This window comes from Vidua chalybeata, chromosome 1 (assembly GCF_026979565.1).
Source record: "Vidua chalybeata isolate OUT-0048 chromosome 1, bVidCha1 merged haplotype, whole genome shotgun sequence".
In the NCBI taxonomy this organism is placed as follows: Eukaryota; Metazoa; Chordata; class Aves; order Passeriformes; family Viduidae; genus Vidua; species Vidua chalybeata.
The window spans coordinates 27,330,601-27,356,390 of NC_071530.1; the positions used below are offsets into that span (position 1 = coordinate 27,330,601).

General features: G+C 37.3%; 1 protein-coding gene across 1 annotated transcript in view; it reads right to left on the reverse strand.

The window, feature by feature from the left end:
* Positions 1–25,790, reverse strand: part of THSD7A (thrombospondin type 1 domain containing 7A) — a 145,725-nt gene that overhangs the window by 106,415 nt on the left and 13,520 nt on the right. The window contains exons 2-3 of the mRNA XM_053932746.1: positions 13,776–13,940; positions 12,381–13,212 (exon numbers count right to left, since the gene is read on the reverse strand). Of these exons, the coding sequence (XP_053788721.1) occupies positions 12,381–13,212; positions 13,776–13,940 (997 nt within the window). The remainder of the gene's footprint in view (positions 1–12,380; positions 13,213–13,775; positions 13,941–25,790) is intronic.

Below are 25,790 nucleotides of genomic sequence, written 5' to 3' on the forward strand. Positions count from 1 at the left end.
AAAGCATGAGCTACATGAAAATGCTGTTAAAAGTCAATAGAGCAGACTGGATACAGGAAGCAGCAGCATGCAAAGTCTGCAGCATTTTGCTCTCAATCCAGTGAATATATTCAAAGGAAAATACCCCAGTTTTTTTGGCAGGGAAGAAGGAATTATACAAATTGAACTAAGGTTGTGGTTTGAGAAAGTACCATTTCAGACAACAGATATAGTGGGGAAATTAAGCTTAAAGTATAAAAGAACTTAAATGACACAATGGAAAGAGAAAGCAATCCCAAACAAAATGAAACATCACGGGGGATAAATAGTCCCTATTGCTATTAAGTCAACAATAAACCTATTCCTGACCTCAAAGACATAGATTAGATAAAAGAAGTAAAGAAAAAGGCTGGTTCAAAGGACAACCTACAGAACATAATTACTGCTCAACCTCTTCTGAGGACATGTGGTCAAGAATTTGTGTCTACTCACGTTCCGCAGCCTCGTTTGTGCTTCTACAGCAATAAATAAAAACTAAATATCACTTAAGAATTAAAGATAGGAAGGTTATGCCTAGGGATTTCAAAGTAATTTATGGGATAATTAAGGCTAAAGACATGGGGAGAACAAAGGTTGACATAAGCCTCCACATAAGCCTGGAGCAAATTACACCACAGTACCTGTGTACAAATGAGCAAGTTATGCAGTTGAAAGAACTCTTCTCAGTCAAAAATAAGCTTTAAAATATGTGAAAAAAATTAGATTAGTCATGAGGGAAAAAAAAAAAATTTGAGGTATCCTAAAGATCTCTTAGAGAATGAAAAATACTTTTACAACTTTAAAAAAATCAGGAAAACTTGATTTTAAAGTCCAATGGCCTATATGAGTGTTTATAATCTCAGTCTCAAAAGTTGTCTTTTAGGTTGTGTAGAAAAATCATGGAAAAGACCATTGGAATTTCCTCCTCTACAAATTCAAGCAGACAAGAAATGGGGCTTTCTGATAAATTTTTGCAATGAATAAAGCTGTGCATACTGCATTCATGAAGCCAAATGCATGGTAATGCATGACAGCAGGACTGATCTCTATATTCATGCAAGATGAATAGAAAAAATAAAGAGGTTTTAAGCTAGGCAATAGGACTCTGCTGTGTGAGCATACTCCATTTATATATAACTTGTACAACTAAGAGATTTTCTGCTTTTGCTGGTGTTTTCATATCGGACTGGAGTAGTAATTAGAAAGAAGAATTAATAAGAAAAGATGAAGAGCAGCATCAGAATGGCTGGGAGTTCTAACTATTAACTAACTAATAATCCATGCAGTTGGAAACCTGCCTTGGCAGTAGCAAATGGAGGGCAAAAATGGAAAGACAACAAGTACTCAGTCACACTATCCCAAGATATCCTCTGGTTTTCCAACAAATTATGGATTATAGACTTTTGGAACACAAGCTGAATCTTTGCACTGAAGAGTTTATAGTGTTCACCTCCATGAACTAACATAAATGTATCCTAAAACTAGGTAAGATTTTGATATGTACATCATTTTAGAAACAATGCCTTGCACACCTTTTTTACTGACCAATAACTATAGTTATTTTTGCATTAAAAATGCCCAGTTAATTTCATTTTCTGACTTCAGGTCTTGTGTAAGTATATTTGTTTTCTCTGTGGCATTTTTGAGCTTCAACACTTCTATAAGATCTTTCCTTGATGGTCTCATTGTTAGGTCCAAGAGTCCTCTTTCACTGTTTTATTTGAACACAGTTATATCCTGCAACTACACATCTTTCTACTCTATGTACAACTTTGAGATGAAAACTGGTCTGCATTTGAGGACTGTTCAGTATTCATGCTGAGGACACCCCTAAAAAATCTGTACATTACTATATTTCAACAATCTATGAGTTAATGGAAATAGGAGTCACAAACACAAGGTATACGGAGACACCATTTTGATTTTGTGCTTTTCCTGATACACTGCTTTTCATGCTTAAATGTAATAGAGCAACAATGTGAGGTTTGCAACTTAAATGTAAAATTGAACAGTGAAGAACATGTTCTTTACAATAAATTCAATTAATTCACTCAGTACTGATATTTAACAAGAACTGCTATTTATTGGTTTTGACTATAATGTAAAGTAATGGAGCCCAACTGGCAAGGTTAATGCAAGCTAAATAGTCTCTTCAATAACTTTTGTCTGCATTATTTTGCCTCAATTCCTTCACCATTATCAGCATTCAACTTTGGTTTTCCCATTATCCTTGTTCAGCTTTGATTTTCATTAATGAAATTTTCACAGTTACTATTCCTTACTTTCATTCACTATACTCATTCTCCCAGAATTCTGATATATTTGTTTTTTCTTTAGCTGATTTTCCATTTGATTACATACAGAGATTTCCATTATTCTGAAATGAATAACATGGCTACGGTTCAGAGATTGATGCCAACATAAACTCTTGGCACTCACACAGGAGGAACAAAAGACAGGGTTTTGACTGAAAAGGACTTAAATGAATTTTATATTTTTTTAATTGAAAACTGTGATTTTTTTTTAATCCAGGTTGACTATTTGATGTAGAAGTGGATTATGTCCACAGGGTCCTTGCTCCTGTCACTCTAGACTTTGTACATGTACCTACAGATCTGCCCAGTTGCTCCAGTCCTGGCACGACTGACCTACCCTCACCACTGGTGTGGAAAGCAGGCACATAGACTGTCAGAGAGTTCAGCGCAGCTGGCTTCATTGAGACACTCAACAGACATCTGTATTGTCAGACACCACACAAAACCTAGAGGAAAATGGTATTCTTCCTTCTCTTGACTCTCTCATACTAAATAGTGTCACAGTGATGAGATACCACATGCCCTTCAGGATCAGGAAGAGCTGTGGAGTCAGAACTTGTTCTATCTTCCTTTTGGGAAGGAACTTCATTATTCTTTTTGGAGTTCTGCTTGCATTCTCCAAAGCAAAACCCCAGCAACAGAATCCAATTATGTTTTCAACAAACAAGACTGACTGAATGAATGAATTAAAAACTTTAGAGGATTGAAGAAGATGCAACCAAAAACTAGGCTACCTGCCTGGAAGAAAGACATACTGAATATCATAAGAGGAGGTTCAGTAGTTCAGCAGAAAAAGTAGCTTCTTCTGAAGGTTTCAGATCAAAGGACAATCCACATTCTAAGGAATTCCAAAATGCTTTAACAGGTTTTTAAAAAGCTTCATCTAAATACTAAGAAAGAAGAGCAAAATAACTTTCAGAGCAAAATAATTTAACCATTTCCTAGACACAAAGTCCTGCACACCATCAGGTATCTCCCACAATCACCTACATCATCACAAACCATGAGATTTTCTCTTGAATTATTGCTGATTTCATGAAATATTTCTTCATTGAATACCATTAGAAAAATGGTTTCCCACCTTTACCACCAGCCACAAGATGAGACTATACAAGCCCATTTCACCAAACTCATCTGCAGAAAGACTTGAAACAATAACTAATTACTTGCAGAACACCAAAACTACATGTTAGTTTAGTACTTGAAAACCAAAGTTACACACATACACAAATACACAGAAGCAGGCTTGCAAAGGCTGACATTTTTGACTGAAGGACAAACTAAAACTAGAGGAATCTTTTGGAAGAAAGCAAATTTGTTTTTGAAAATAGCCATTGTAAATCACACTAGAACAAGCCACAAGGCTGGGCAGCATCCTTGCAAGACAACCTACAGGCATGCACAAACATTGGCCCAACTCCTAAAGAATCCTTAAGGCAAAGAAAAGAATTTAAAGTAGGAGCTGAGTACAAGCATATTTTACTTTTCCCAGTGGAGAGACTATCAGGAGTTTGCTCAGAATTTTTTTTAAATCTTAGTAAATTGCTACAAGACTAGAGACTATAAGGAACAGTTTGCAAAGACCACATCTGCTTCTCATAAATGTAACCTTACAGTGAAGGAAGGGGTAAAATCTGTACCACACCACTCATTAGCATTATATCCTAGAAAAGCTCAGGCTTAAACTACTGGGAAATCTGACAACCCATGGGCAGACCGACAGCCTAGATGCTCACAACCTAAATAGATCTACCTCGCAGAAATAATCTGGTCAGGTCAGAAGGTCAAATCAACCTTTGAATTATAAGGACTCATGTGTGCAATGTTCTACTTTGCCGTTTTAGCTTTGAATGATCACACTCATGGGCAGGAAGCCTGAGGAAACATAGAAGTATTCATGCTGAATATTAATCCTGTGTTTTATCTGGAATTAAATCCAGATCTTAATATTGCATGTGGAGTGTCTTCTCCTTGCTCTTTATTTGACCACCAGGGAACCTTAAGACAAACTCAGTATAAGCAAGAGGGATTTTGGAGTTACGGGTACAAGAATCAAGCACAATGTCCTGATGTGCTGCAACAAGCTATTTATTTTCCATGCAGCGTTCTTCTCAGAGCTCATACAGCGTGTTGGATGCTTTAACCTCTGAAGAAAAATAATCAAATTAACTCTATGCCATTCTTGGACCACAAGTATTGTGGATTTTGAGAGAGACTGTGATAAATATTTTGCCTAAAGAAAAAAAAGGATGTTTTCTCATAAATAAAATCAAATTTTAAAATATTCTATTTAATGTGCAGGTACAAGACAGCAGGAATAATAATACAGTGATTTAAATCCAGAGCTCAGATAACCCCCATGATCTACTCTGAAGACATAAAATGCCATTTGTGAAGTCTAGTCATCCTTGAGAGGTTCAGTTTATGGTTGGTACCAACTTGTTTCCTTAAGGAAATTAGTGAAAATACAGTGCCTGTATTTTTTCCTAGTAGAAAATGACATAGTCCTCATTCATTTTCCATACAGCTGCACTGTTTAGTATTGGTCATCTTGCACATTGTTCTGAGAAACTGTTAGTACCTCCCGGTATAATGGGCCATTATAATCACACAAACAATGAGTCCACTTCTATTAATTTACAATTCCAATATTGTCCACCTAAGTGTTTTTCACAAGACTATTTTCCCATGATCCTTTCACAAGTTTAAGTAATTCTGCCATTTTGAAATAAACAAAACCACTCAGGCTTTCTACACTACAGGAGAAGATAGAGGTTACATACAGCTACTGTGTCAAGAAAAAATATGAGCAAAGCAACAAGGAGTGCTACTCTACCCAAACAAGTGTCAACAACAGCTGTTGTGGGGCTGTTGCAGATGCCATGAGTGTCTGAGACAAAAAGCAAAAGTGTTCAGTGAGAGTGCTATCTTTCATAGTCCAGTGATATAGTGACATGCATGTACATCTCATGCTACAGATAATTTTGAAATTGGCAGAGCAGATTATTTGGCAAGAATCTACAGAGATGACTTATTAAAGCTTTAGGGAGGAATATCCCTTTGTCAATGGGAATTTTCATTACATAGCATTAATCAGAATCTACTTTGACCCAATATAACAGCTAGATTCACAGGGTTATCAGCAAAGAAAAAAATAAACAAAATGCCAAACTTTGTGAATTTAAATTTGCAGCATTAACATTACGATATAAAGAAATATATTACTAAAAATTATATAACTACTATTAGTTGTGTTTCAGGAATTAGTTTAGATTTGGCTTCTGTATTGATGCTTATATTTGGCAGTATCACTGGCTCCATTGCATTGTCCAGCATTTGGAAAAATGTGGTCAGTATTAGGAGGTAAGCCACACATTTTATTTCCAGTGGGACTGCTGAAAGTTAGGCACTGAAATAGCCAACCCTCATGTTCTGGGGAGTCGTGTGTGTGAGTCCTGCGCATTTCCACCTTGAGGGACAATATGTCCCAGGAGGATGCTCAATTCATGTTCTCCCATACCATAACTTTGTTAAGCTAATTGAGAAAACAAGGGCATACTCTAAATCCCAGACTATGCTTAGCAGTTTAATAAAAAACCCAAACAAAACCAAAGCACAAAACAAATCTCAACAAGTAATACATTCTAGTTTGTTCCCTACAGGACTCTGTACAGATTATGATATAATACCAATATAGGAAATCAAAAAAATTAAAAAATTCTCCTTGATTAACATCTATTTTGTCACACCGAGGTCAATTAACATTAACTGACAATGAGGCAGAAAAGCTGCATAAAAGTACAGTGTAGGAGAATCTTCATTAAAGACCTCGGTGCCTAATTCAATTTACCACTGTGCAACATAATCTCTAGATTGAAGCTGAAAATTCAACACTGCATTCATTCAAGGAAATAATTTATTCATTCATAGGATTTATTGCCACAAGAGATTATCAAAACATGGACTACAACCCTCATTACATTATAGCCTATTATATTTTGCTAAGGAAGACAATTACATGTATTTTAATAAAAACTGTATACAAGAAAGGCACCCAATCTTGATGATTTGCAGAGAAATACATGAATGTCATACATCTAGAAGACAGAACAACTGTTCAGTGTATGAAAGGAGTTAAAATATGGTGTGGAAAAAGGAATCGTTCATTGCTGTTTCAATTATTCAGCACAGCATGTACGTTTCCATCTTAAATCTAGATTTGGGCATGGTATGTCAAATGTGTAGCAATACTGACAAGACATTGTCAAAACAGCAGCCTCAGTAAGACGATGAAGCAGGTACTTAGAATAGAAAGGAACACCCTGAATAATATTACACATATCCACAGAAATTACTGTCTCCACCAAAATCACCTTAAAAAACTGCAGGATTTTTCTACTTTCAAATTCGTTGAAATTCTAAAGGCATAATGGAAAATTATAAGAAAGGAATGTTTGCATCCTGTTTCTCTAATAATAGTTTACATTTTCATTATCCCAATCCACCTGAAAAGTAGCCCTGTAGTTTTTAGTTATCAAGAGGTTTTTCATCCAACATTTCTTTCTTCTTCCCTGTTCTACATTTGTTAACAGAATGTGCTCTAAATAATTCCGAATTAATGAATCAAGATGACTGTATATAGCTCATGATACAAATTTGTGATATTTACAGGCACTCTGTAAGTGAGCCACTTATGGCTTTTAAATCCTCACAGTATGATGAGCTTGGAGGCTTCCTCTACAAACAGCAGTAGAGCTGCCTTTGCAGTAACATAAAAAGCAGGGGCAGACATACATGCTGTCATCTGGTCCTCAGTGACAAACAAAATGTTGCTTATGCTCCATCTCCACAACTCATCCTCTCTGCATTGCTATTTTCTTCACCTTTCTGCAGCCCATCTCCTTGAAGTTACTGCACCTTAACCACTGCCACCTTCACATGCATCCCCCTTTCTGCCTGTTGCCTCATGGAGAGGCTCAGAAAAGCATAGAGAATCTCTTAAGATTTTTTTCCAAGCAAGGGATACATTACAGGGTTCAACAAACTGCACTGCTGTATTGTGTGTCTGAATCTTTTCTCTGTTTGCTGACAGTATATTCCTTGTCTGCTTTCCAAATCAATGGCATAAATAAAGCAACAGGCTTCTGATGGTTTGGCTTGGTTTTTTATTTTTCTCCTTCACACAGTTTATAATTTATAGGAGTGAAAGTCCATAAAGTGAATGCAGACATTTGTTTTATGATTTGGAATGGGAGCATTGGGTTAAGAGGTTTCAGGACCTGGAAAGGAAAACAAAGCTAAAATGCCATTCTAGAAGAAGAGATTATCTCTCCTTGTTTTCCCTGACACTATCTTGAGTATTATTCGCTCATCAGTCTAAATACTCAATTGGTCATTCCCAAATTCCTTATTTTCTGGCTACTCAGTTTAACACCTGTGGCTAGTAGTGAATATCATGACTCTGCTTAAACAGATACACATCTTTGTGAAGTAAGATGAAAAATGAAGCATTACGTATGCCCAACATCAGCAAGACCATTCAATATTTTTGGTCCTACTGCCATCTCTCATGTCTCAACTATAGTATTGGAATAAATAAAAGCTCAAACTCTTCAAAACTTGAAATTTAGTAAAGCACTGCAATAAGATTATTATGAAAACTTCCAAAAGAGTTAAATTTGTTACAAGATGTGGATATAGTTTTCCAAATATTTAATGAATGCACAGAATCAATGAAGAAGATGAAAATAATTGAAAAATAATTACCTTCTCAGATGAACAGAGGCGAAACAAATCAAAGATGATCATATGATCAAATGCATTAAGGCTAACACAATCTGCTAAATAATTGGTTGGCATGTCTTAAATTTTGGATTCTTTTCTGCCCCTTCATTTTGTTCCATGATTGTAACTGCATATGGTTATATTCTAACAAAGAAATAAAAGCTCTGGATATTTATAAACTTCTGTTTTTTCTTGAATTCTCACTTCAGGTCATTTAGGTCACCAATAATGTTCATCTTCACATACAGGTCTCTTCCACAGTGGTACTGCCAAGAGAGTATTAACCATTTATGGGAGTGCAACCTGAGCTGGTGGGGATGCTTTCCTACGTGGTCTCCTCCATTCTTCCCGCCATTCAGAGATGTTTTGGTCCGAGATTAATCAAGATAACAAGCTGTATCCAAATGATGTAGAAAAAGAAAGGAAATAGAACAGAAATTCCTGGGATTTTTTTTTTCAAGAGGCAGTTATATCCTTGAAGAACTGCTTTAACTACAGCCCCCTTTCCAGCCATTTGAGTTAAGTGACTCTTAGCAGTGACAGGTTGTCCCCACACTTATGGACCAGATGCTTCAGGGGAACATGATGTGCTTTGTCACTGGATTTCAAAATCTTTGCTGAAGCACAGAAACATACAAGAAGATATTCTAATTCTGTTCCATATTCTTACAGCTATAAATGTCTCTGCTCAAGTCCTTCCAAATTTTGCAATCTAGTGGGGTCCCAAGAAAGCATTTAAGTAAAATGGTTGTATGAACTTAAAAAAAAAAAAAAAAAAAAAAAAAAAAAAAAAAAAAAAAAAACCAACCTTTTCTTAGGCTTGTGCAATTTGTACAAACCAGCCAAACTTTTTTTTTACATTTTCCCACTAAAGTCTGCTCACAAAGAAAGTCTATATTACAACAGAAAATTATAGGCTTAACATGAGGCATAATCATCACAACTTGTAATAGGACAAACAGGTTTGCAACTCAAAATTAGCTTCTTCATACATTTTATGTTTCTCTACATTGCCAGTTTGTTGTCTAACAGCTCTCTTTGGTAAACCCCAATTTCATCAAAGAGGAAACATTTCAGACAATCAAGTGTTGTCCTCTACACTAACAGCAGCACTGTCTAGATTTTGTTAGCTACCCAGAGAAAAGTCATTTTATAAGCCACTTTTAATTACTGAATTTGTTGTTTCCTTCAACATTTCTATTTTACAAATATTTTCAGTGCACCAGAATTTCAGACTAAGAGGAACATAAAGCAAACACAGGCCGTGTAACACATACATTGTTGCAGAACACATGCATTGTTGCAAAAATCCAATATTTCATCCTTCACAGGAGACTATCTATTGTTCACTCGGTAATAAAGTATATAAATTAAACTTTGATTTTCTTGTTTCACTTCTCTTTACCATGCCTGGTGTGCTGATATGTCAAGAGAATTTTGCCTTTTTGAAGTTTTGCTGACAGCATTACAGAACCATTTTCTCTGTAGCACCCTTCTGAAAGTTGTTCTTTTTAAAAACCCTTTTTATAATATATCAATTTTGCTATCTCTGCAAAAAATATTACCCGCCTGCGGGTTTTTATTCTTCTTTCAGTCATGCTGCCAGGGGGCTGATTGTTTCTGATTGCTAAAGTCAAAACTCACTGAAAATGGACTATTTAAGCTGGAGCGCATTTTACATGAGAACGGCAGGTTTTCCAGTCACCTTACTTTTCTATATTATTTAGTAACACAGTTACTATGTGATGGAGATTATAAAATCATTTGAGCTGGCTGCATTGACACCCTGGGCAGAAAAATAATTGTATTGTTTCAGATTCTGGAATGGCAGTCACAGAATAAAGCATTTGATTGCTTAGTGAAGGGTGCAGCATAAATGATACAAATGGATATACAGCTGATATACATTGGTCTCTAAAAGCTATGTTATCAGCGCCAGAATTTCTCGCACGAGTCATTTCACCAAATTTTCTTTTTTATTCTATGTAACTGGAAAAAAATATCTATATTAAAATTGATGTGAAGACTACTAAAAATCCTTTGTGCAATTAAAACATAAAATCTTTTCCATTAGACATAAAAATGCCCACTGCATCATTTGTTTAATTTTCACCTCTTTGAAGAATTGATCTTACGTTGTATTATCTATTGTTTCACTGCCTTAGGCAAGAGTTCACTTCCCTGCATCAGCCTGAAATTTCACAAGACACTGTGGTGTCTTAACTTAAGACAGTGCTGGTGATAGAAGTGAATTCAAGAGTGAGTGTAAAGATGATGAGTAAAGTATGCCACTGATTTCCAACTATACTTTTACTTTCTTTTACCATTTATCAGAGCTTTGGCATGACTGTGTCATTCCACCCTTTTTTTTTGCTCAATAATTTTCTTAACCTATCAAAATCTTAGGGACTTTCAAAAAGAGTGCCTGGCTGCTATCTGATAGGAACTGATGTACAATAAATTATTCCTTGTATTTAAAGGGTAATGATGTTCCAGGGCTAGGCACAGTGTGGGCTGCATGATGTGAGGCTGGAAAAGGAAGGAGTAAAGGCAATTTTTGCTTTACCAATAATGAGATTGTGCTGCAGCCAACACCTGGGATTGCCTGAGCTGCTGATTTTAAGATTTCTTGTGAAGACCTTCACTGAAGTGTGGATCAAAATCTTAAAGAACTAAAGAAAACCAGACCTAGAAGAGACTGCAAAAAGACTATGCAGTCAGTCCCTCTTACCTAATCAAGAGCTACTTCAGGTGTGTCATCACTGACACATGCATTTTTCTAGCCTTTGCTTACAAACCTTTGAAGATGGAGGTGCCACATATGGCCCAAGCAATTTTCTCCAGAGTCTCACTACTCCCAGTATTGAGAAGCCTAGCCTCATTCAGCACTGCTGTGGTTTGCCCACTATTGCTTTTCCAATATATCTATAATATATAGAGAGTAGATTTTCCATTCTTCCTTCAAGGGCTTGTTACATACTCATAGGATTTAATTCACATCTTCACCCATATGTCCCTCCTTCAACTAAACAACCCAAGCCTTTCAGTTCTTCCCTTAAACCAGGGAACTTATCATTTTCCTCTTTCACTGCTGGATCATCTCTTGAAAGGAATTGTATTCAAATAAAAGTTTTCTACACTTGAAAAAAAGTGTATTTTATTGAAAAAAAAGGTATTATTTGGTTTCTAATTAAAAAGGTGGAAGCAATTACACGTTCTGTGATAGAATGTTTAAGTGGCACAACAAAAACTCAAAAGTAAAATACCTTGAAATAAGTTCTCAAACACTAACATAGCAGCAATGACTATAAGCTTCATTCAGCAAGATATCCTAGTCATTTCACAGTTGAAGTAAAATTGATTAATCAGGCATTGAACTAGAGAGCAGGAAATAGAATCACATCAAAGAAAGGAAGACTAGACTGAAAGAAGATTTTTGAGTTGAATAAAAACATTCTGGCGGATAGGAAAGAAATACATGAGCTAGCAAGAGAATGCCGGATAAAAAAAATCAAAGATAATACAATTTTAGAAACGCATCCAGAAGCCTGTGGAAGGAATTATCAAAACATCAGTGATTGACAGAACTCTTGAAAAGTAAAATAATAAATCAAGATATAAAAATAAATATCAGAAAAAACACAGGGCAGACAGCATAAAGGTAAAGATGAGAAAGAAATAGAGGAAGTACATGGAACAAACAAAGAGGTTTTACTTTCAGTCTCTCTTTCAGAAATTTTGACACAGGAATCAAGAGGGACAAACAATGTTTCATGCTCATCTATTTAAAAAAATACACTGGAATGAGTAGTTGCTGCTTTCTCATGCATCTTTCTCTCTTGTTTTATACTTTCACTGTAAGTCTGACTCAGTCCAGTTTCCTGTTAGTCTTCGTGCCCATCATCTACATCACCTGTTTCAAAAATGCATAACTTGTTAGAGAGCAGATGCCTGCCTCAACCCACAGAAACAGAGCAGACATTTGACATGTCTCTTCAAGCATTTAGGGGTAATCTATTTAAGAAAACAGAGGCTAGGGACTAGCACAGCTTAACAGTGCACTTGTGTGTGATACTTAGTATGATCACCAGCACAGTGTGCATGTTTCACATCACAGAAAACACTTGAGCTTGATGATGGATGTAGAAGTGGAAATAGCATGAGCTCCATTTTGAGATTTGGGTTTATGTAAAAGAATCCACTTACACATGTTTTACTTTAAACAGATAAAAATTAAAGCATGAAAACATAAATAGTGATTACCTCAGAGCAGCAGTTTTCCCATTTCTGTGAGTACACGTGACCTGCCTTGTTTGGTACCCAATTTGTATGTCCCAATATTTGTTCTCCTGTCTATTCTGTCTGTTACGATTCCTCTTCTTCTTAATTAACTCGCGAGCCTCAGGATCTCGAACCGCCTTTTCTCTGTCTTTTTCCTTGTCTTTATTCTTCCCTCGTTTCCTCGCTTGCCTTATTTGTCTTGAATGGGGGACCGAGCATGCACTCCATGGTCCCACATTTAGGCTGTACAGGCTTTCTTCAGCAGTGCACGGGCTGGACTGGCACATCTGGAATTCGGTGAGGTTGGGGCAAGCTGACCCGCCAAACTGCGGCGGAGCCACCACGTGCCGAGTCCGATGCTGGAGCCCGTTGCCGCAGGTCTTCGAGCACTCGGACCAGGGCGAGAACTCGGCCACGATGCAGTCTTGCCGGCATGGGATGAGGCACGCCTGCTCCTGCCGGGGCTTCGGCTCAAAGTACTCACAGATCACATCTTCAGCTGGAACCCCATTGGACTTCTGTATACAGGTGATGTCCCTTGTCTGGATCCCTTCCTCCCCCCTGAGGCACTCCAGGGGCTTCTCATGGCTGCGGGAGAGGACAGGCCGGCACTGGTTCCAGCTGCCGATTTGCCAGTCGTACAACTCCTTGTGCCAGTCACAGACACGGAAACAGCTCTGCTGGTTGTCCGGCCGCTCGGGCTGCTTGCAGTTTGTGGGCAGCGTGGTCCAGCCCTCCACATGGGCACACCACACTGCTCGCGTTTGGATGCCTCCTGGACCGCATTCATCTCCCATGCATCTCCCCCATGGACCTGGAAAACAAGAGAAGATGCTAACATTGCTCACTTAAGTTATTTCTCTGCCATATTGCAAAAGCAAGCTCTCAGTATTGCAGTGTTTGCTTTTCTTCTCCCCAGCTGCACGCAGCTCTTGGGAGCCCGGCTGTGGCGTAGCTTCCACGTGCTGCTGGGGTTTTCCGCTGCGGGTTCCCAGACACGGCTACCGTGTCCCGGGCGTGTGGGCTGGCCAGCCACTGTTACCGTGCACTAGGGATCTGGCAAAGAAGTAAGGAATTGTCCATTTTCTCCCATGCGAGTGCCGAGAGCAGTTGCGTCTTTCCGTCTAACCGTGCCACGTGACCAATAAACCGTTCCAGCCCAGCATGGAGTAAATGGACAATTCCTTACTTCTTTGCCGGATTCCTAGCACACGGTAACAGCGGCTGGCCAGCCCACGCACCCAGGACACGGTAGCCGTGTCCAGGAACCCATGGCAGAAAACCCCGGCAGCACGTGGAAGCTACACCACAGCCGGGCTCCCAAGAGCTGTGTGCAGCCAGGGAGAACAAAAGCAAACGCCGCAATTGGCGCTCCACATTGGGCGCCACTTTGTGGCGTTCTGGTGTCTCTCCTGGGTCCAGAGCAGCCGCTGTGCCCCAGCAGGGCACCGCAGCTCCTCCAGTCCCGGTCCCGCCACTTGTCCCGGGTTCCGCGGCTCCGGGAAGGTGGGTCGGCCACTTCTACCGCTGCGCGCAAGGGACCTCGATGAAGGGGGTGAAGGAAGGACCAAATTCCCCGTGGCAGGAGCTGAGAGCATTTTATTGATGTGCTCCCAATTCCTGAGTTGGACAGTATGGCCACCTAGCCTCGGCTGCATGGGGGTTTTATAGGGGGTGTCACGTGGCCTGGGGAAGCAATAGGGACGCAGTAGGGGATGGCACTGGGACTTGGGGCAGTCCTGGGGCGGTCCCGGGGCGTGGCGTGGCCTGGGGGAGCCAATAGAGGCACAGCAGAGGTGGTGCTGGGGCCCAGGGCAGTCCCGGGGCTGCAGGTGCTTGGTGTGGAAGGCAGGAGCCAATGGGGAAGTGGCAGGGGTGGTGCCGGGGGTCTGGGGCAGCCCTGGCCATGTGGGAGGGGTAACAGCAGGAAAAGGACCCACAGGAAGAGACAGGGGGGATGGGAACCAGGCCACATGGTCAGGCAGCTCAGGAACCGGGTACTGCAGTAGGGGGAAAACCGGGGGATACATGGGGGTACACAGAACTTGCTAAGACATGCTAGAAACCTGACCTAAACCCAAAGTCTGGGATGCAACACAGTATTTCCTGTATGTCTAAGAATTTCATCCTTGGAGAAACTCAGATTTTGAGAACACAAGCATGGGATTACTCTTCAGCTACTGCTTTTATGATTAGAGATACATTTCAGTTTTTATCCCAAAGAAACTGAATATTTAATATTGAATAAGTCCTGAATATACACATGAATTAATCACATTAGAGAACTATGAACTAAGCAATCACATTCACAACTTAGTTTTTGCTGTCAAGGGAGGAGACAGAGCTCTTCCCTTGAAGGAATGAATTGGCTCTCTCTCATCCACCTGAATAGCTTTTCCTGGACTATTTAATTTTTTTCTTCACATTTCTACTGCACTACAATTTATACCTTGATCCAATTAATATTGTGTTCTCTTCCATATTGTGTACAAAAATGAGAACTACACAAGTCATTTTGGAAAACAGTGGTGATTTGAAGTGGGCCACTTCTAGTCTTTCCTTTATTATAACTAAAATAAAAATTAAAATCCAGCTAAAAAATTTTCATCCCACACAATCTGTGATATTATTATAGAATATAATAAGCTCTTGAAGACAGAGACATATCAGCTGGTAACCCTCCAAATAACAGCAGCTATTGAATCCCAGAATCATAGAATACTGGGTTGGAAGGGACCTCAAGGATCATCTGGTCCAAAATTTCTGGCAAAAAGCAGTCTAGATAAGATGGCTTAGCACCCTGTCGAACTGTATCTCAACAGTGTCCAATGCTGAGGAATCTGTCACTTCCCTGGGGAGAGTATTCCAGCTCCTGATTGTTCTCATTGTAAAAGTTTCCTTTTGTGTCCAATTGGAATGTCCACAGGAGTAACTTACACCTAGGAGTAACTTGTTCCTACCATTTTCTTGGATCTCCAAGGTCTATGGTAAATATTTGACATGCAACATGTTGTTATAATAAATGTCAACAAGAATAAATAAAAGGCTATATCTTTGAAAGATGATGTAGTAGCTTTTTCCATTATTAAAAACGGAAATATTCACCCAGTTCAACATGAAACCCACAAGCCAGAGGTTAAAACCTCCTATATTTTTCAGGTTTTTTAAGACCTCCCCTCATACACACTGTGAATTGACTTACCATATAAAAGCAAAAGAATAAGCAAATTAAAAAAAAAACCCTGCAACTATTTATCAAAGAAAACCTGTCTATCTGCAGATACTTGATCACACAGAAGACATTTCCTCTGACTGAGGAGTTCTCTGTCCTATGAAGAAATTGGGACCAAGCCACACATTCCTCCCTCATTCACCTGAATGACCCCAGTACAAGTAAAGCTATTGAAGAAGCCAGGCTGAGCCTTTACTATTTTCAAAAAAGGTTAACAGCATAATTTTGCTACTGCACAGGAATAAGTGAAATGAACTATGGCAGATACAAATTATTTACAACACCTTCTCATTGAATGACTGGAAGGAATATGTAGTCACATCTTATTACTGATTCCCATGAGCTTTAAAACTCTCATTGGCTTCCCACAATTTTCATCTGTTCATCCAACATTATCTTCAGTACTTGGGAATAGGCTGATGATACACTTAGCCTCCACTCCTCATTGTCTCTTTTTTAAGTGAAAACTGTGGCTGAACAGTTCACTTGTAATTCTAAAACCTTGAGAATGAAAACTAGCTGGCTGAATATAGCTGGCAGATTCAGCCCATGGAAACTCCTCCATATTTTTTTGCAAATTAAGTTTGAATTATAGTTGCCAAGATCTATCGAGCTATCCAGAAAAATTAATGTATATTAAACATAAACACATTTCAATTTCCATTTCGGCAAGACTGCACTACTTTATCTCTAACCAGCCTTCCACAAATGACATAATCATTGTTGTATTTCATTTGGGTGTATTTACACTAAATTGAGAGATACCATTTCCTCAAAACACCACTTTGAACACCTGCCATTTTTTAAAAAATAAAGACTGTAGAAAATCTTCAATTAGAGCAGAGATACAAAAAACACTCGTGACTGAAAAAAATTGTTCATCTTGCAAACTACAAATTTCTACCTTACCATATCATTACACCTTGTGTATGGCTTGTGTGTTCAATGAAGAAATCCCTCTTTCTAAATATCAGGTTGTTACTGCACCCCAGATGAAAATTTTGCCCACTTGGGACTCTATCACATCTCCATTCATCAATAGCCAAAAAATCACATTGTACCTAAAAAATATGCTTGTCATCAAAACATCTTCAATCCAATGCTAAGGCAGGTTTACACTACTGAAAATGATAAGAATGTCAGCCTTGATGCAATAAGTACTGCCTTTGGAAATGTAAATAATAAACAAAAATTTTTACGTGACCCTTTGATTTTTAAGTTTAAAGACAAAATAACCTGCTTAGAGAAGAAGACTGCAAGTACACTAAAAGCTTAAATTTTCACTCTACTGGACACTTCTTTATATGATTATGATAGGGTCTAGAAGGGAACCACAGCTTTGAGGCAAGGATCTGTTTAGGCTTTGTCCTCAGTGAGCTTCCTCAAAAAACTCAAGTGCTTCTGCACTTGACCAAACCAAATTTCATTTGCACAGAAAGTTAAAATTTGGAGCAGGGGACAGGTGTTAAAGAAAAAGCAAAAAACAAAAAACCACAAATATGTGATTCTTCCCTGCCCACTATGTCTTCCCTGCTTTAAATGGCAGGAAACTGCCCCGTGCTGTTTGGTCTCCAGAAATGCCTCTGGCCCTGCAGTCCTGGCCACGCACTCCCTGCCATACCCTCTTCTCACTCAAATGGTTTCTCTTTCCTATGCTCAGGATCACAGGATATTCTTAGTTGGAAGGGTCATCAAATCCAGCTCTTCTGTGAATGGTCTCCCTGGGGATCAAGCCCAAAACCCTGGTGTTACTAGCACCATACTCTAATCAACTCCTTCTTTGTGTTTCTTTTAACCTGGAAAGCTTTAATCACAAATTTAAAAACCTTTTTTTATGTGATAGCATCAAGGATGAATATGTGCTTTTTAATGCATGCTCTAATATGTACAGGAACAAAAACAAAACAAAACAAAAAAACAAAACAAAACAAAACAAAAACCACAACAAAACAAAACAAAAAACAAACAAACAAACAAACAAAAAAAAAACAAACACCTGATACCATTCTTCACAATTAGCTACATTTCCCTTTTTTGATTATGGAAAATATAGAAAAATAAAAACATAAAGAAAAAAGACCTCAACCCTAACACTTCCACACTGAGCATTCATCAAGAACAAGAGTATCAAGCTAATTTCCAATGAATAAATTTCAAAATACTTATGAATATCCAAGTAATTTCAACAGCTTAATTAATTCATCTTATTTAGTGTAAAGAAGAATTGATATTTCATTTCTTTCTTCCGTTTTTAAAGAATAAAAAATTAACATTTCATGTATTCCTAGCTGTATTAATAGAAACTTGTTTTGACCAAAATTATACCAAGAAATACCAATTCTTTTTTTCTTTTGAAAACAATTTCTGCCATCCACATTAACCAATATTCCTGTTATTTTTCAGTTGCGCACTTTGAAATCTTCAGTTAAGTTACCCTCTAAGTTACATTTCCCTGTACTCACAAGTCACTGTATTCAAAATCAAACACTTGCTGAGCAATCTTTTTGCTATGCATTTGTATGTGGATGTCAGGAAAAGAGAGGAAGAGGTTTCTCTCCAATTTGTCTTACAACTACCCATCTCTCTCCCAGTTATCAAAAGCTTACAGTAATTCACTTCTAATTTAAGTGGCCCCAAAATCATTGCAAGCTTCAAGGTAAGACATTGTTGTGTTTTGAAATTAATCACAGGAAAACAGAAAAAATAAATGTCTCTGAACTGAGTAAAGGGGCTTTGTGACTTTTCCAAAAAATCAAAGAAATGGATCCTAAAGTATTGCTAATCCACTTTAAAGTTTTGAATGATTCTCGGAAGCATGAGAAAATCACATAGAGGTTACCTGAGCTATGCTTTTTATATTGTATCATTATTATGGGTAGTATATTTACCACTGTACTTGTAAATATAAATTTTGGGATAAAATTAATTTCACAGAAACTGAAGTAGCATACATATGCAACTCAGAATGAAAGATTTAAGCAGAACACAGTACAGAGTCTCACCTACCATTACTTAAAGGCTGAAGGAGGTGGGGGTGGCTGCCCTTTCACAAATCTGCTGATGTTAAGCACTAGTAATAACAAGAATGTCTTTAGGAAACCTGTCAAGCCTAATCAAGGCTTCATATCATATTTTAATTTGGCCTTTATGAATATTCTTTAGGTTCTCTCTTTCCCAGTGAAGCAGTCTTCACACAGACACTCTGCTGTCCCTGCTGTGTGCTGATCCAGACCCGCCTTGCCAATGGGATGCATGTGCACTCAAACCATTTCACACTGGGGAAAAAAGGCTGCTGCTGTGAATGCAAAATAGCTTTTCTTTGGATTTGTTCTAAACATACTTAAATGAACGAATCATACTTTGCCTGTAGTGAGCTGAACTTTTTTCCTGAAAATACTATTGCTTATCCACTCTTATTCAGTGTTTTACAAACGGCAGTTACAGAAATAAATAGGAAGTTTGCTTCTTTTTATTCTGGGAGTTGTCGCTGAAGTCTTAGTGAGTTTAAAATGTCATTTGTAATTCTTTGTCTTCTAAAGAGATTACTGTAAAATACAATATTAAGATTCCCTCTAAGCTTCTGAAGGATTAAGACTTATTTTTTTAGAGAGCAGGAACATAAGTGAATTAAACATTCCTGCAAATTTTTTCTGAAATTTCAGGGACTGATCGCAATGGAGTCAAAAACTGAAAACTAACCCCCACTAAAGCACTGACAGTTTTGCAGCTGAGAACAAAGTAAGTTATCATTGTATTTAATATAGTAAATTTTAATACTATTTTAGGTATTAAAATGATCTCTGTTTTAAAAAGAACTTTGAACTTCGATCCGGGACAAATAAGGCTATGTGAAAATCCCTTGAGCTCTTCTCCTCATACAAATACAAAGAAAGACAAAATAATCCCCCAACTATCCTCAAACATGAAACTCCAAACACATCTTAAAGCATTGAGCAGGACATTACTCGCATTTTTAACAAATGAGGGTTGCACTGATTTCAATTGAATTCTGCTGTACTTTCCATGAGAGTTGGTTTTGACCCATTTTTTGTTAGTGGTTTGGTGCCTGTAAGTAGCATTAACAGTTTAATGCCAGCAAGAGAGACTCAGACTGCATGAGACAATGAGCAGCTTAGTTTTCAGTATTTTGAGAGGATTGTATTTAATGGGACTATTGGGAGACTGATTAGCAAAAATCTACTTTTTCTAAGTTCAGAAACAAGCTAACCTTACCTAATATTTGAGATCTCAAATTTCTTTGTATCATGAAACGGTTGTGAAGAGGGAAAAAAAGGTTAACTGGGTGATACAGGGCTGAGTCAGAAGGACACAAGTATTACAAGATAGAGTTCAATCCTAAGCAGTAAATCTCAAGAGAGGTCAAAAAGACACAGCTCAAGAAGTATTTGAAGGACTCAGAAAATGACACTGAATGCAAACTGCAGCTCCTGATAGTGGAGATGGTCAAAGAGCTGGATGAACAGCAGGTCACTAAGAATACAGCAGCCTCAGAGCTTTGCCAAAATCACTTGCAGATCTGCTTGGCTGAATTAAAATATAATAAGCACGTCTGTAACGTGGTACAGTATACCTGTATTATCTATATTTAACTTTACACAAAGGAAAACAACCACTGCTGCAACAAAGTATTTACATCACAGGCAGTAGCTAATTGTGTAAGTCTAAACAGGGAACAGTCTCAATAATTCAGACACATTGCCTATCACACTGGCAAAAAGTAATACAGCACAATGCTGTAATTCTAGATTAATTACTGGTAACTTTTTTACCTTTTTTTTTTTTAATAGAGAGTCTGTCATGCTGCCAACACCACATGCTGGCCACATTTGGACAGACAGATTCCATAATTTATACTACTGGGAATGCCAGCACAGTAGAAGAGCACTGATAGACAAAACCTTATTTTTGCATCTTTCCCAGCCGTGGCAGGATTCCCTGGGTGCTGTATGACTTGCTGCCTGCTCTGTTTGCCAGCAAATTTTCCCCTCCAGGAGTGCTATGGATCACCTTGACTGCTATTTAATGCTTTTGTCTTTCTTGGCTCCTCTTTCAGAGGTTGAAAAGAGCATGGAAGGCAGTGTCTGCATCAGAGAAAAGGGATTTAGGATATAGAAGAGAGATAAAAACAGAAAGGATTCTTAACATAAAAAAACATAACACTTGTGATTCAGAGCAATATAATGAAGTATCAAATATGTTTACAAATTATTTAACCCTTAGATCAATTTTTTTGTTTTCTAATAGCATAAGGAAGAGTGTAAGCCTTAGTGCAATTCAAAGAATTTCAGAATCTGAGGGAAAAGTTTTGGAATTTCTCAATTTAACAATAAAATATAAAATAATACCATTAAAAAGTAATGTAAATTAAACTAATTTATAAATTGCATATTGTTTCCCCAGCTTTCCAGAGTACTTCAAACAGTGGAATAAAGACAAAGCAAAGCATATAAAAATCAGCCTCTTCGTTACCTTTCTCGGTGTGCACATAATTATTAATGCACATAATAAAATGTGGGCCCTTTTATTTTTTTTCCTCTATTAATATCCATTGGGAAAATACATTCACACATGTTCCTGATACTATTCACAGTATGGTAATCAACATTATCCATCTGTTTTCCAATTTCTCTAAAAAATCATGAATGTAACGTACAATACAAACCTAGGAGTAACCATACCATTTTAAATTCTGACACTGACATCGCAAAAGGCATAACACTTATTCAGTGTTTCCCTATTAGCACTGTCATATTAGAACTTCACAATTACTAGAACAAAATATTTATTTTCCTCCAACAAAGAAGAAATTAAATTTTATACATCAGAATACTGGTGAGTCTAAGACAAGATTATATATTCCCTAACAAAAGTGTTGAATGCAACATGCTTTCCTAGTGTTGATGTGGTTTCTTGTGCTGTAATTCATGGCAGTTTTAATACCACATTTCATTTGGTAGAGAGGTTATTTGGCTGCTCTGTTTTTTTCTGTGCTTTAATATTGTGACAACTATAATAGATATTGACTCTTTTTTCCATTTGTTATAAACATAGAGAGGCTAAAATGTACCTATTTCTACAGTAAAAAAAAAAAAAAAAGGAAAACAAACATAAAGAAATTAAGTGGTCTTAAAATTTTTCTCCTCTTTTTAATATAATGCTAGTTCTTCATCTGCCCTAGACAGCCAGGGCTGAGAACCTAATTCAATACCTATATTAGAAAACCCTCAAACACCTTCTTATATTTGTCACTGTTTAATATTTATTTTGTTGCTCTGGCTCTATACATTCAATTTTTAAAATAAACTGCATCAGGATGCACACTTTTCATAACACATTTCTGCCCAAAGTAATTTGATTGTACAGTGGCGTAACACCCTGAAAATTGCTATCTGCACCAAAGCTATCAGGAGCCTTCAGCTTGCAGTAGTAGCACAACATGTTTTTCTAAAGTATATACTGGCACATACACAAACATGAAAGGTTGACAGCTCACAGTGCAGAACATTTCTGGCTTTTTATTGTTGTTATCACCTGGAAAGAAATCCTCTCCTTTAGGCTTATTATAAACTTAAGCTAATTTCCAAAACATTATTCAGTTTTAAAACAGTTCTTCCTCCAAATTTCTTTAGCACAAATTCCTCTCACTGTTCATTTTCCCTTTACATGGTATAGGAGTAGCAGACAAAATGAATATTAAATGAACACACAAAAGGAATATTTAATTGAAGCAGCATAGTTTAAAGAAAAATTGAGCTTCTATGTTCTACAAAGCAATTACATTTCTTTGAGCTTCTAGTCATGTTGGAATAAATACTTCTGATATTGAATACAGTTTCTTCTAGAAAACAGTCTGTTTACACATAAAGCTGGTTCATAAATGTTTCTTAGTTTCATTAGAGGTGGTGCTAAACTATCCTAACATATTTCCCACATTGCTCTCCTTATGTTGCCTCTTTTCAGCTGCTGGCTGAAAAGCCAGATAACGCTCTTCTGACAAAATGGTGATTTTCATACATAGCAAACACTCTTGCAGGCTTTGTAAGATGGATGAAAGGTTTTATTAACCTTTGCTTGTATCTCTGCCACACGTCTGTTTTGGTTTTCTTCTGATCATCCACAGCTGAAAGCTGCTCTGCCTCTCCCCTGTGAGGCAGCTACACTGAGTCAGGCAGGCCAAAGACCTACCTACCCCAGCAACAAAGAACTGGAGATTGAAGAAGGTACAGAAATATGGTAAGCAAATATGATGTGTTCCCTGGTACCCTCCCAGCTTCCCATCAATTCCAGCTCACACACCACAGTAGACACATTGGTACAAATTTTCTCATATAAATAAAACTTATACGCGGACATCAGATAAAGAAAATCCATGTGTTCAACCATCTTCTAAGATCAGTTTTAAAACTCACACTAGAAACTCCTAAATTTACTTTTCTTTTTTCCATGCTACTAGAATGTAATGATAAAAATGTATGAGTGAAGCTATTTTTTCATATACTGTGGGCAAAGAAAAACAAAACAAAAACCAATCCCATGAACAGCAGGGCCAATTACAAGTAAATCCATGAAATCAGCAGTTACTCCCAATTATTATTCAGACTGTAACCATGAGTAAATATTATCATTTTACAATGAAAGCCCTATAATAATATGTGTAACAAAAACATCACCATGAATTATTCTTATCTGTGTGCCTGTAGACTTTTACAGCTCTGTCTCTTTCAGAATCTGATTTTAAGAGATAGGTTACTGAGAAAATCAATTCAGAATCCAATGCCTAGTAAAGAGGAAAATTTGATTTATATAGATTAAGATGAAGTTTTCTCCTTGGTTTTGAACAAAGATTCACTGTTTTCTTCCTATAAGCATCTTATATTCAATTTATCCATAAATCTTAAAGCAAATTTTAACTGAAACGCTGCTGAGATAACATCTCACATAACCTGAAAATCTCACTGTCAATGAGTGTTCTCACTAACCATATGAGGAAATGCAGATTTTTGCACTAATTTAACTAATTGTGTCTTGCCTTCCACTTTTCATTGGAGTGAATCCCAACTAGATCTATTGTAAACACACTACTAGTCCTTGTCATAACACTTCTGGCATCAGCATGTGTTGCAGCACCAATTTCTTGGTAATCTTAGCAGAGTTTATTTTTGTGCAGTCTCATGTAATCAAATTATAATTAGTCATATTGAACAGGTAACAGAGACTTTAAATCAGATATAATTTCTATCATAAATAATTTTGCAATTCAGTTTGTTAAATGCGATTTTCTTTTGTGCACACAGACTGATGCCTTAAAAAAAAAGACAGTATTTCTGTTTCAATTTTCATCAAGACCAAGTGAATGCTTTGATTTTTCTGCCTCTGTTTCATTTTCTGCCCTTTGATTTCTTTCCCTTGTTCATCATAGCCTCCTGCTGTGGTGCTGATGGCCAGAAGTGCTAGTTGTGAGGCTGCTGCAACCAGAGGGTACGTCCGTCAGCACAGGCCATCAAGCTTGTGCCAGCCCAGTGGTTTGTAATTTCAGGCTCTGCTTACATTAGCCAAGGGTAAACAAGTCAAAAACCTCCTCCACTGAGAAATGAAGAAATTCACTTATACAGCTTTTCAGAAACTGGCTACAGCTTTTCAGCTAGGCTACCAGAACCATAAATCAGAAATTAAATGTAGTATCTTTGCACACTGACTTGTTTAAAAGGTCAGACTTCCTGCAAGGTATGATGTCAGACAAGATAGCCAGAAGCTGGTTATAAGAAAACACTACAGTTCAGCTGCATGAAGTCATAAACAGATTTAGGTACTCAGTCCCACTACTACTAGCCTGCAGGATGATCTATGTACACCACTTTTGTCACCTTGCACTTCAGCTTCTTCAGTGTAAGGCAAGGACAACAAAATGATTTTTTAAAGCCCATTATAAGTATTAATGAAAAACTGTGTGCAATAAGTAAGTAGTAAGAATACATGTTCTGTCGTTTTGTCTCTGGAAACACACAGTTTACTCAATATCTTTCCCTGGAGTTTTGCTCTAAATCCCAGTTGTGTTGAACAGTGTGTTTTAATAAAAAAGCAAGAAGCCCAGATGATAAACTAATACTTTTTCTTTCTCTTGACGAAATCTTGTTCTTAGAGCACAGCCTGTATACTTCTTATCTATGTCTTCCCTCTGACTCCTTGGCCACAAGAGAGCTAATACAGATTTTCAAAGATCAAATAATAAGGTTTCTCATATCTCTTGGTTATTTATAGCATTCTTTGCCACTAATGGAATGAAATAAAATAGCAGATCTGAACTTAATGAATATCACTTAAATAATGCAGTGGACCTGTCATCCTTTTGGCTTTCTTCTAATTCATTGGAGCAAAGAAATCTTAATGAAATTGCATATACAAAAAATTATGCAAAGGGTCAAATGTATATAATTATCTTTATTTACCTTTAAATATTTCATTATTTAAATTGCCTCATTGTTGGACTGCAATAACAATTCAGTCATAACTCTTCTGAAGTGCACTAAGACTTTATGTCTTGCTGAGATACATTCTCCCAAGCATATCCTCTGTTCATTTATTATTCATTATCATCTGCATTTTGCCAAATTCCTTTGAAACCCATTTTCCATTTTAAATGACAACTTTCCCTTAAAACTGTGGTGCATTCATCATAAAGACATCATACTTAAAACTCTGGGAATGCAAGTCTTGTGGATATGTTCAAAATACAGGTGCCACTGTATATCAGAGAAGAATAGATCTATATTAGTTTTGAAGAAATCTCATCAGGACCATATGACACCTGTCACTGCAATGTATGCAAAATCAGCAATATCTTCATCGGATTGCCCTGCAATCAATCATTTTCATTCAGACATAACTGGGACAAATAATTAGCTCAAGAAAGTGACTATTACTTATTCACTTACTTCCATCTGGCAAATGTGTTGCAAAATTGTATTAAATAAGCAGTTTTGTCTATTTTTCTGACATTGGAAATATATTTTTAAAAACCCCTTTTGTATAAGTACTTTTCTCAATTTTTGTTTCAAAAATAAGTAATATGAAATATTAGTGTAGGCAGTTATTTCAGTACCTTAGACTATATCATAACATTGACTTTTAAACAGAAATCC